Source organism: Neopelma chrysocephalum, unplaced genomic scaffold (assembly GCF_003984885.1).
Source record: "Neopelma chrysocephalum unplaced genomic scaffold, ASM398488v2 Primary Assembly neopelma1_59, whole genome shotgun sequence".
NCBI classification, from domain to species: domain Eukaryota; kingdom Metazoa; phylum Chordata; class Aves; order Passeriformes; family Pipridae; genus Neopelma; species Neopelma chrysocephalum.
This window is the reverse complement of record NW_020897714.1, coordinates 14,007-26,495: the sequence shown is the minus strand read 5'-3', so window position 1 is coordinate 26,495 and position 12,489 is coordinate 14,007. Positions and strand designations below refer to the sequence as shown.

Below are 12,489 nucleotides of genomic sequence, written 5' to 3'. Positions count from 1 at the left end.
TGCACACTGAAGAACTGGGATGTAGGTGTTTGCATAGATTAAGCATCTCCGAGAGACCACTGTTAGCCAGGTAAGCTTGCTGGCAGTTGCCACAGAGAAGATCCCTCCCCCTGAGGGAGGATTGTTCACTCTTGATGCCAGTGACTGTAAAAACCGTTCATGAGGAAGGGTCAATAATTCAGCTCTTAAAATCCACCCTGGTTCTCAGGTGCTTAAATGTCTGTGGGCACCTCAGCCTAATTGACAGGCACAAACTCCTTTTATTTACTCTGAAGTATTAAAGTAAATTTAATCTGTTGGTAAAGATCATTTGTATTTTTATCAACATGACAACAATCTCCAGTCTTCGCCCTCTTTCCAGTGCTTGCCAACAGGATCCAGCTAAGACTTGTTGCAGGAAGACTCTTGCACAAACCTGGGATTCCACACAACCAGCCTATAAACAGGCTGCTGCTCCTGAATACTACTGCACCTCTTTTGGCTAGATAATGCTCTGCATACAGTCCTGTTTACAGTCACCACTCCCACAGAAACAGAACACCCACTGTTTGCCAGGCCAACCTGAAATAATCAGAAAATCTGTTTGCAAACAAGGCTGAAAACATTTATTTCATTCAATTGAGGCAAGGGTTAAAACATAAATTTGCAATAGTGGAAACACTTTAGAAAGAAAAGCACAAGACAAGAAAATACAACTTTAGGTAATATTTACTTCTCACAATCTCCTTTATCTGTTTCAGTATCACAGCTAGCTGGAAAGCTGAAACACATCCCCTCCTGAGACTGTCCCAGGGCTCTCATGATTTTGGGAGCTCTTAGATATGCCATTTTCTGGGAGGCAAACTGAGAGGTACAGGGCTGAGCTCTCCCTCCCCAGCCTGAAATGCCTCCTCCCTGAAAGGGCTCCTCTGGAAGTACCTGGGCACAAGAACAAGAGGGACAGGAGAGACCTCATTTCTCCTTAGGTCCTCTTGATACACACACATCTAAGGCATTCTTTAGTTTTTCAACTTCCAGGCTACAACTTAAGAAACAACCTTCTTGGGCTGATAACATTCCTTCTGCTCTGAGCTGTGAGACTGAACATGAAATGATGAAACTGGGAAAAAGGGGTTTCAAGCAAGCAAGCTTCTCCTCCCATGTACCTGGCTAGTTTCCTGAGGTCCCCTTGTAGGGACACTGTCCCTCTCTGACAAAAACCTTAAGATAACCTTAAGATTTAGTGGATTTTTTAAACACCCTGTAGCACTGCAATTCCCGCTGTCTTCCAGAGCTCTACATGTGAAAATGGTGAGATTTGGTAAGACTCAGCCTGTTAATAAATTCAAAGACTAATAAATCATACCCAAGCTTTGCATCAAAGGCAAAATGAATGACTAAGTGCTCAGATTCTGTTGGCACCTTTCCAGGGATGAGACCCCAGAGAAACAACTGCTCATTAAGGTCAGCAGACAGAGCCTATGGCTCCTACTTCTCCATGCCAGATAGTGGTGGGGAGGCCAAATTCCTCTGTCAATAACTTCAAACAAGGAATTAGAGACAAAACTTGGCAGATAACTTGATGCATCACCTTGTCTATCCTTTCATGACAGACTTCAAGAGAGTGCTTTTGTACTGCAGACACATTAAATCACACACCCATCACACAAAGGCTAATGGGAGAAAATGACAGCGAAAATCTGATGAACCTGGAGAGTGACAGGTTTTATTGACCATGTCTAGCAGTGACAACACCAAGGTACCACAAAGGAGCTGTATTTCTCCTTCAGTTCAAGAGCAAAATGATTGTGTTTCTGGCACAGAAAACAAACCTGATTTTCTGTTTCTGATGTTAAAACTGCAGTGAAGTTATGACACACACGCACACAAAAAAGTGCCCTGTAGTTAAAATTCTAGATTTGACCTGCCCCAGAAATCAATTTACAATAATTTATTTACATTTGATCTCCCACAGAACTAGTAATTCTTCCTTTTAAGCCTTAATTGTGTAAGACTGCAGTAGTTGTTAGGTATCTTTACAAATCATTAAGCAGCATGGGGGAAGAGCAGAGGGCTGAGCCCCCCACCTGACGCTGCCCCAGAGTCAGGCTGGAAGCAGGCACAGAGACAGATATCAGCAGCTCCCCAACAAGTTCTGGATGCTTCTCTCCAACTTTTCCCACAGCCAGGCAGCCAGAACGGTGCCCTGGCATTGCACTGATCTACATTTGCAGCAGCAGTGTGGCAGCACAGTGGCTATGATGGTAAAATAGCAGCTATGGACCCTTTCATCTGACAAACCTGTCCACAGGCATTTGAATCCCAACTCCCTACCTAATCCACCAGACCCAGTACATTCTACCAATAGCTTAAAAGCAGCCCTGGTTGTCTTTAAATTAAATTTTCATGTGGAAACCACAAAATGCAGCAGCCCAGAGCACATGCTGAATTCCCAGCTTCTGAGAGAACAGAGCCTGAACAAGGATGGGGATGTGGGTGCACAGAGATTCTCACACCTGGTTTTCCTTTTGGGGCAGCTTCATAAAATTCATTTGAAACACACCTTTGACAGAATTAAAGGCACCAGATTCTACATTCAATAAACACCTGGCTCAGGAACACATTGCTGCATACACTGCTGCACTGCAAATGTGATAGAAAGTAATAGAAGAATATCTGTTTAAGCAGTCAAAATTGGTCCAAAGTATTTACGCAGTTCCACTACGTGTCATGCTGGTATCTTGGGACTTTCACTTGTTCTGGCTGTTATCCTCTTTTCAGCGTTAAAAACCTAAACAAATGTGTAGAAAACCCCTTCCACATAAAAAATCGAAGTGAGCTCCCACTCTTGTATGCAAATCCAATAAAAACACTGGTTTTTGAAAGCGTTTACTCTAGTGCCCTCTATTGCTGAATCCCCAAAATAGCCAGCATAAAGGATACTCACAAATCAGCACTTCATTTTGTTTTCCCTTTAGGAGAAACACGACCAAAAAGGAAGAACTGAAAAGAAAGTATAGTTTAGATCTATCTGTCTGTGCTGCCTCGGACACTCGCAGAACTGTGAGTTCCTGACCAGACCCGAGTTATCAAACTCCCTATTCTCGATGGAATTAACAGCAAACAAGACGTACCACTTCCAGTCCATGGAGAAGATGGGTCACAGAAAACCAGTCCTAAGAAATCAGAAGAAATCTGATTTTCCTACCTTACCTCGCCACAATACCGGAGTTCATTCTGAATTGCTGCTGAAGGATTAATCATCAATCCATTAGAGGAGTTAAAACAGCAATTATATCCTAGGAGGATGGAAGCCAGACATTTAAGTGACAGATCACATGAAATTTAAAAGCTTGAACTTCCTGCCAAACAAAACCTGCAGTCTGTTATGTTTAAATGTGAAATGAGAAAAAAAAGTTGAATCAAACCCATCAAATTAAACGAAGCTTAATACAAAAATAGTTGTGTTTGTGCACCTCTAATGCTTGGCACAGCTCAATTCTAAACATGCTACTGCATACTGTATCCAAGCTTGGTCTATGTTTACATATCAGGCTCTAATGTAATATTATCTCTTTAATAAAAACAGGTAATTCCACACTACTAATTTATTAATGTTACTCTTCATAAGTGACCAATCCATAGCTTTTATTTCAGATGTTATAGGTCATCTTTGCCAACCCCAACAGTGGACCTTGAGGCTGCTGTACTGGTGAGTTGCTTAGTCTAATGCACAACATTTGATCATCCTCTTTTCTTCTCTCATCTTCCTACTAGCTCCCAGGGCAGCACAGAGATGCAGTGGAGAGAAACAGCATCTTTCAGCTTTTATTGCTTGACATTGACAAAGGAAACAAACAATGTAGCAGCAGAAAAACAGAAAGTAAAATTAAATAGACATCAATAGACATCAATAGCCCACAACAGACATCAGGGGTACTAGCAACTCCTGGTGATACTGACATCTCTCATGTGTTACAGACATTCACTTTGGTAACCCTCATCCAAGCAGTGATTGGGCCCATTAGATGAAATTCAGTCTCTGAACAGACTTTTTTTCTTACATTTATCACAGGCTTATGATAATCTGACTAAATCTCCAGGAACAAATCAGGATTTTCCTTTGGAAGGGGGGCAGATTAGACAAAGAGATTCCTCTTGTCTCATTTAAAACTGATAGAGCCAAAGAAAAAGAAATTTACTGGAAAGGCACATTCATCTCATCTAATTATCTGAGAAATGGAATAAAACAACACATGATGCAATTTGCAAAAGCCACATGACTGGCAAGAGCAATGAATGAAAACCACTACAGAGAATAACACACCATGGATTATTTAGACACTGACAGAATGCATCTCTCTTGGAAAAATTCAGACTCACAAATAACAAAAAACCTATCAGTTATTTAATGGGTGGAGAGTCACACAGAAAACAACAATAGTGAGAGAGGCTTTCGTATTCCCTGGCCTTTATCAGTATTGCACTTGAAAAACACAAGAACAGATGGACTGAGTTAGACCAAGGATCTATCTAGGCCAGTATCCTCTCTTGGCAAGAGCCTGCCAGAAGATGCTTAGGGAACACATATATGAAAACAAAAGTGACTTTTGAGTGATATTTCCCTCTTATGCCTTTCTACTCTCTGACAATCTGACACTTAAAACAAATAAATGATCCAGAGGGTGTATCTGCATCTTTTTATTTAATATCCCTTGATGGCTCTTTCTTCCATGAATTTATCTAACCCTTTCTTGAACAAATTTGAGTCTTCCAGTCTCCTAAACATCCCATGTCAGTCAGTTCCACTACTGAATTTATGTACATGCGTATGTATTTGAAAGAGCCCCTTGCTTGGCCATTTCATGATGTGGCCCTAAATTTTACACTATGGCAAACAGTAAACAACTCTTCTGTTTGCAATTCTCCACACTGTTCTTATTAGTGCAAAAGTATATTCTCTTCAAGCTGCCTCTTACCAAGTGAAGAAGCCCTGGTCTGTAAGAGTTTACTAACCTCTTAGATAATTCAAAATCTTTGGTTTTATCTTCAAATACTGCTATATGCTTTTTAAGAGGGCAGGATGACTAAATTGTTTCATATGACATGCAGGCACAGCACAGTTTTCTGGGGTTTCACTTTATTTCTTGAACATTGAGATGAGTCTCTTCAGAGAACTGTCCACCGGATAAATTCTGTTTTCCCAGTGATAAAAGCTAAATTAGAAGCCACTGCTCTATATGTGCAGCATTTTTCCCATATAGTTTAGTTCATATTTATCCACACTGAGCTATGTTTTACTGTGCAGTCACCCAGTATGATGTGTTTCTTCTACAGTATTCTACAATTAACTTTAAATTAGCCTGATGACCCGGCAACACTAACATCTCACACTCATCTTTTTCATTTTGTTAATAAATGCATTTTTCTTACAGATATAGGCACAGCTTCCTTTCTAACTAGGTAACTGCACTTTTAAGCACATCATACAAGGAAAATATTTTATATATTTACTTAAAATAAAAAGATATAGGAAAAGCATATGTAGAGATGTTTTTGAAAAGGAGACTAGAAATAAAATCATGCTTTCACAACACAAAGGATCTTTAAATGGCACACTTCCATCAATAATCCTCATATTCTTCAATGAACATTGGACACAGGCTCTTAAAGGATGATTAAGAACATTCAAATCAAATGGGCTGAAATGTCCAAAGTAGATGAACAAAACAAATGGAAAAGTCTACACACCCTGATGGTAAAATGCCATCATCTCCTATGTGCTTCCAGTCATCTGCAGTATCCTACCCATCTCCAGCACTATGTAAATCATAGCCATAGTTCAGGTACAGCAGTCTGAAGAAGCTGGATCAGAAGTCTTGGTTACCCACTCCAGCAGGTCTCAATAAGATGTGTGACCTTTTTTCGTTGGATCCACGCTCCAGAACAGCGACCTGCAATCATAAACTCACCTTGTCTTCTACCGCATTCAGTTGAAATATAACTGATTTATATCCTAGCTGGCTTCCACTGAGACAGTCTCCTTCAGCTCCCTCTCCCAAACACAGCTAATTAATCCTTCAAATGATATTCCCTTGGAGGCAACCATCTTATCCACACACACGAGCTTGAATGCTCCAGAGCCACAGTTCCCAAATGCCTCTGCACTCCATTTATCATCTGTGTTAGGCCAAAACTCTTTCCATCATTTCCACTCTCCGAGTACCCCTCTGCAAGCCCTGCAAGCTTGGCCTGCAAGGGCCTTGGTGAACCCAGATACGTAGGGGCCTCAGTGAACTGTGGGGATGACCAGGTGAACTTTTTTCAGCTAAAATAACAGGAGACTTATAGATGCTCATTGGACAGTCGCAGTATCGGTGCAGGAGACACAGATCTGATTGTAGAGACTGCAGAGGTGTGACATGCCACTGGTCTGAGGCAGCCAGGAGGCAATGGCTTTCACCAACTGGGTTTTGACAAGAACACAGAAATACAGTGGCATTATCTGTTTATTAATTTCCCAGCTACGCAGTCTCCCAAATGACAGGGATGCTACCTCTACATACCCAAACTATTCCCAGAATAACCCAATTAAAGAGATCACATAAGGACACAGGTGCTTGCAGCATAAACCATCAAATGTTAGCTGGCCAAATATAAAAATAAAAAAAAGAATTTACAAATATTTTAAAATAAGACACTCTAAATTGACATATCATGCTAAAATTATATTCCCCCTTCCCATATGTGCTATAGATCTATTTTGTCATCTGGATATATTTCAGAGAGATAGCTCAAAGTTGACTTTTCTTATTGTATGATCAGTTAAAGCTTTACATGTTAATTCTTTTAAGAGGTAACAAGTTTAAAAGATGTCATACCCATGTAAAGGTTTCAATTTATTTTCCATAATACACATTCTTACGTAAACGTGATTTTATATTGGATGCTTGACCATGCTGACCAAAAGTCCTTCAAAATCAATACAAATACTCTAACTTAGAGGAAGACTAAACGGGTAACTCCCTAGAGAAGGAAAGTTGCAAAAACAACAACCAACAGCAAAGGGTAAAAATCAAATTCCATTTGTGTGAAATACAGTTAGTTTAAGATTTTATCAATAAATCCTCACTTTCTGCCCTCTGAAAGAGCCTTCCAAAGTACCTAGTAGAAACAGTAGCTCAAAACGACGAGAACTCTCCCCAGCTGAGAGCTGAGAATAAAGCTCTTCATGAACCAGCAGGATTTGGTAAGAGACACCAGAACACAAAATCACCCACCTCAGATCAACTTGATTTCTGTAGTTATTTATTTATTATAATGGCTTCAGAGCAAACAGGGTTTGCAAAGTAAAACATAATGACAGCAAGCGTTGTGCTTTTCATGTTTTCCAAAGGATATTATGGGATTCTTTTATAAACAGGTTCAAAATCTGGTTTTCTCCAGTAGAAGCCTGGAAATTGTCATAAAGGTTTAAATCAATGCAGATCATAAAATCATCTCCAGCAAGAGATAGCATTAGTTCCTTCAGAAGAAACTGCAAGAAACAGCAACAGTTGTGGGATTTGAGACAGAAAATTATCTCAAATTAATCCCTAATTGTTAAAAATTAGCTTAAACCCTGAAGCAAAAAGATTTATGTCTTTCAAAGCTCTTATTGTAGCTTCAATTATCATAATATTGAATATTCTTATTCTTCCAGACCTTCTTTAAATCTTGTTACATTCCTGACCTCAGCAGCATCCTCTGGTAATGAGTCCTACAATTTAATTACACGCTGGATTTAAAATAATAAAAAAAATCCTTTTATCTCCTTTATATTTGTCACCCCTCACCTTATTCCTCTGCTATAAGACAGAGAAAATAGGAGCTACTTGCCTATTTTGATTTTTTTTTGATCACTGATTTCTATAGTCTTATCTTGGTCTCCCATATTTTTTCTTTATTCTTTTGTCTTTCAATATATCTCCCTGTATGTATGTACTTTATCATGATAAAACTTCCAGTCACATGATGTGTCAACACAAATTCTATTAAGATGTTGTAGGAAACATATTTCAAAGAAATGAAGGTTCCAGAAGCCTAACTACTACATCCCTCAGTTTAAGCCTTTTATAAAATTTTACGTACCCTTGATTAAACTAAATGCACTTAAAACATTATCAGCTACATTTAATATACTCTGAAGCATGTCTAGGATATTTTTTTTGTCCTTTAGTAAGCAATTTAATAAAAACCAGCTATTGAAGAGAACTCTCGAATTTTCTTTGTTCTTTTAGTACTTAGAAAAGAACATATTAGCTGTAGGCAAAAGTCCGTGGTCAACAATCCCAAAGTATCCATCCAAGGACAGGCTGGAAAACTAAGGATTTTTAGGAACAGCAACCTAATTATCCTTTGATAGCCCTTTCTATAACTGCACCGAATGCAACTTCCCGAACACAGTGACCTACAACAGTACTGAATTAATTTTCATGCTTAAAAACTAATGTTGTGCTTTGGCAGATTTTATTTCTGGGTCAAGCAGAGAGGACAAGGCATCCTGAGATATGAAAGGACAGAAGCAGAACAAAAGCAACAAGTCTGAGGGTACTATGCAGAGGCACAGTGCCCACCTCTTGGTTCACATGACAAATGATATCACATAAAGTCTATGACAAAGCATATTAGAAAATGTAATCTCTGGTCTTCCCAACATGTCCAAATCATGAAAGTTTCTCTTTTGTTGTTGTGAAAATGTTAATTTTTCTATTAAAGCATAAGTGGCTAAAAACTATCAGTAAGGATCATTGAAAGCTTTAATTGTCAGCTGGGTTATTCATCTGTGGAATAAGCCCAGTAATGCAGAATTGTTCTGCTGCCTCATCCTGGGTCCTGGCTCATCTTGAATAAAAAATTCTGTTAGTGCCAATCCTGGAGTAAAACCCACAAGAAAGACAGAGGCACAGAAAGAGTTGAAGACTCTAGTGTGTTGGAGGTAAGAATAAATCTCTTTGTGTACCGAGGGATGGTCAATACTGATCAGACTAAGCTTATGTGTTGAAGAACTCTCTCAGAAGGACATAAGGACGGCTTGGTTAAGTGCTACAAAAATGTGGTGTTTCAGAGTTGAGGAAGCATGTGAGTAATTTTGTAATTTGTCAAGAACCCAAGTGGAATTCTGGACACTGAAGAAAAAGGCAGAAATGTTCATGAACTTTAGGGTAGCTAAGATTTCAGGCCACTCACTGTCTTTGTAAAGACTACAGAGCAAACATCAGTGCAAGCAGGAGCTGTATGCCCTCCCCTGTGTGAGGAGCACCAGGCTTCAGCTTCCAGTTTATTACAGATGTCCTCAATGAGCTTGGCTTCTCTAAATTTATGTGAAGTTTGAGTTGAATTTTCACATTGAGATTTTTCTGCTCAGATGTAATTGTCTGTTAAAATACACTTTTCCATCAAACCCACAATTTTGTGGTAATCATATCACTGCACAGGTAGAAAAGGGCACTTCAGACAGTATTCAGTTCAAAAGAGATGCCGATACTTATATAAAAATAATAGTAAAAAGGCAAATTTTATTCTAATCAGTAGATGTAGGGGAAGATGGGAGAAAACCCAGAAAAAGTATTATTTTTAAAGAACTCAAAGTTCACATTGTTTCTTTTTACAAGTCATGGATGCAATTATTTTTTTGTACTACTGAGAGAAAAGATAATGCATGCAAACATTTTCACGTGTGTAACTCTGCTAGCAATTAAAGCTCTCAGTAGCATTTATTGATACTTTTTACAGTAACAAAAGAGAAGCAGGAATGATCTGATGTGTTACGAGGACTCATGATGATTTTATGTATTAGGAGGACTTGAGATGATTACCAGTATTCAAATAGGGGTTAATCAAAACCTAGCTTCATCGAGGAAAGTTTTGTACAGACTTTGATGAGCTGGGATTTCCCTCAATATTTGAAATCTGTGGTCTCCTTCACAAGGGAAAAAGTCACATGTCATTTAGACATGTGGCCCAACAATGTTTCTGTGACAGATTTCAGAAGGTATAACTTGTCCTTCCCATCTCAAGAGTCACAGATTGTTATCTGAAGGACAATACTAAATTGCTCAACTGTAGAAATGACACAAATTCCATCCCATACAAATAAAAATTTGCTACTAATGTTGAAATACTTGCAGAATTGACAAGTTCACCATTTTGGTCCAAAGAGTCACAATCAAAAGAAAACTGATCTTGTACCATTAGTCCCTTAAGAAGAACAGAAAGAACTCAGCTTCCTACACTATGGCAGTGCGTATTCTTCCAACCCCCTGAGAATACGCCTCAGCACTGGCCTTAACAGACCATGCTAAAGGAACAAAACAGTATTGGGGCTTTAAGGGTGTTTATGAGCATGTTAATCTGAGAAATGCAAACACTTCTCTGCCAGGACTGGACAAGGATCAGAGCACTGAATTGTCATGAGGAGCACTGCCTTTTACTAAGTGGTGAGCTAAGCGGCATTTCGGCTGATAAAATGGAAGTGAAGGCCAGTGCATCACTGCTGAACACAAGCCCTCTCGACGCTGCCCACTGCTTTGTGTTAACACTGGTACAATTAATTGAGGTCTTTAGTCAGTTCAGTCTTTGCACAGCCTCCTAGATGAATTAACAGCTCAAGGCAATTCTAAATAATTTTCAGGCAATTATTTGAGTCATATTAGAGCTCTTGTATACATACTAAGGGAGAAAAAAGGTCTACAAAAACAGGACACCAAATATCACTGGCATGAATAAGAATAAATTATGCATCTGCAAGAGAATTCTTCATCAGAACAAGCCTCATGAACCTTCTATTGCATTTCCAGAATATTTTTATAGTTTTGTCTAATGAGCCTCAAAGAATGGCAAAATGCAAACAATGCTGGACCAAAAAAGTTAATCAGTTGAATGGAAATTAATATTTTTTTCCCTTTAATTTTTTTTTTAAAGTAGGAAAAGAAGGGTGAAGAAATAGAGCAGCAGACTTACCAGCAGATTTCCAGAGAAGTTTTACTGTCCTCCTCCTCGAACTGCTCAATGATTTAGGAAACCAGTAAAAAAAACGTGCTATCCTCCTGATAGTTTTGCTCAAGTCATTTCTTATTGCCATAGCTGAAAGGGCTCCACAGCTACACCAGGAACAACAGGCACATATATCCAGTTGGAGAGAGGAAAGCCCATGAATATCCACACAGAGTGTGCTCGCTCTGAGCTCAGCGTCAGCCAGCACGTCTCAGGACCACCTGTTAGTCCTAAATCCCCTCCCTCTCCGTCACTCCGCTCGGAGCCCTCCAGACTTCCCTCTTTATTACAAGAAGCAGCTATATTAATAGGTGCTTTAGCTAAAGAAAGACCAATGCTTGGGAGTCTTAACCTGTTACTGTGTTTCCAATGATGTTAAAACATGTTTTCTGCAGAAAGGCTTTGAAGAGCTCCCTTGTTCATCTCTAGCTACCTTTTCTAGGCTGTAAACAAGTAAAACTGATAGGGACAAGTCCACTTTCAAAATCCCTTGATTTAAATCATCAGGTTTTTCTCTAGAGAGAGTGTTTCTCAAAGACCTGCTTCTGAAGGTTCTTAGCAGGAAATTTAACAGAGATACACAGGGTGTTAAAAATGCAACTTTACTCTTAATGTATTTTAAGGTAAACATAGGAGCCAAATCATTCACTGCCAAAGTTTACTTAAGAATTGAGCATCTATCAAAATATCGCTACCCAAAGAAATTAAAAACATCTCAGTACATAGACTACACATGCTTCAAGCACAATACATATTAAATTGTAAATCCAGAGATGCTATGAATTAATATATGCCCCCTGTAATATTTATCATGAATTCTAGCATACAATTTTTTAATAGTAAGACTATGTAACCATTTCCCAAGCTTGGTATGATTTCCTCAAGTATGTCAAGCTTCTCTTCAGCTTCTCACATTTGATTTGATTTTTTTCTTCTGCTAGATCTGAATGGTAGAAACCCCTGAAAAATCACGACTAATGTCATTACAAAACAAAGATCCTTTTGTATCAACCTTTAAACTACAGAAAGTAAGGGCTTTGTTACAGCAGCTACGTTCACAGCACATAGTTTATAACTCTTCTAGAATTCACAATGTATTTTTCTACACTAAAATATGTGAAGTATTTAACCCCATTTTATACATCTGACTTTTTTAACATACTGTGGCTTCTAGGGAACAAGCTAGATAGATTGCATTTCCTGTTGTCCAAATATCTCTGAAAACAAATAAACATTTCCATTTATACTGTATCTGCCATAATTCTTCAGCCAGTGTCAGTGGAAGAGCAGAAGGCAGGATTCAGGCCACTGGACTTTGTCTCTCGTTTGAGCTCCACCCTGTCATATCAGAAGGAATTTAGTAGCAAAGTGACGGTTTTAGCACAAGTAGGAGGTCTGTCACCCAATTCAGAATAGGCAAGGAGCACAGTTAAAGGCCCAACAGCTAACCTGCTTCTCTCAGGAAATAGCACAGGT

General features: G+C 39.0%; 1 protein-coding gene across 3 annotated transcripts in view; it reads right to left on the bottom strand.

Annotated features, from left to right (window-relative positions):
- RASSF3 (Ras association domain family member 3) overlaps positions 1-12,489 on the bottom strand; it is a 107,962-nt gene that overhangs the window by 82,396 nt on the left and 13,077 nt on the right. The window contains exon 1 of one of the 3 annotated variants that reach the window (XM_027679742.1): positions 10,981-11,291. The exons of the other annotated variants lie outside the window; for them this stretch is intronic. Coding sequence (XP_027535543.1) covers positions 10,981-11,101 — 121 coding nt within the window. The 5' untranslated portion in view covers positions 11,102-11,291. Of the gene's footprint in view, positions 1-10,980; positions 11,292-12,489 lie in introns of those variants that run through there. 3 annotated transcript variants of the gene reach the window in all.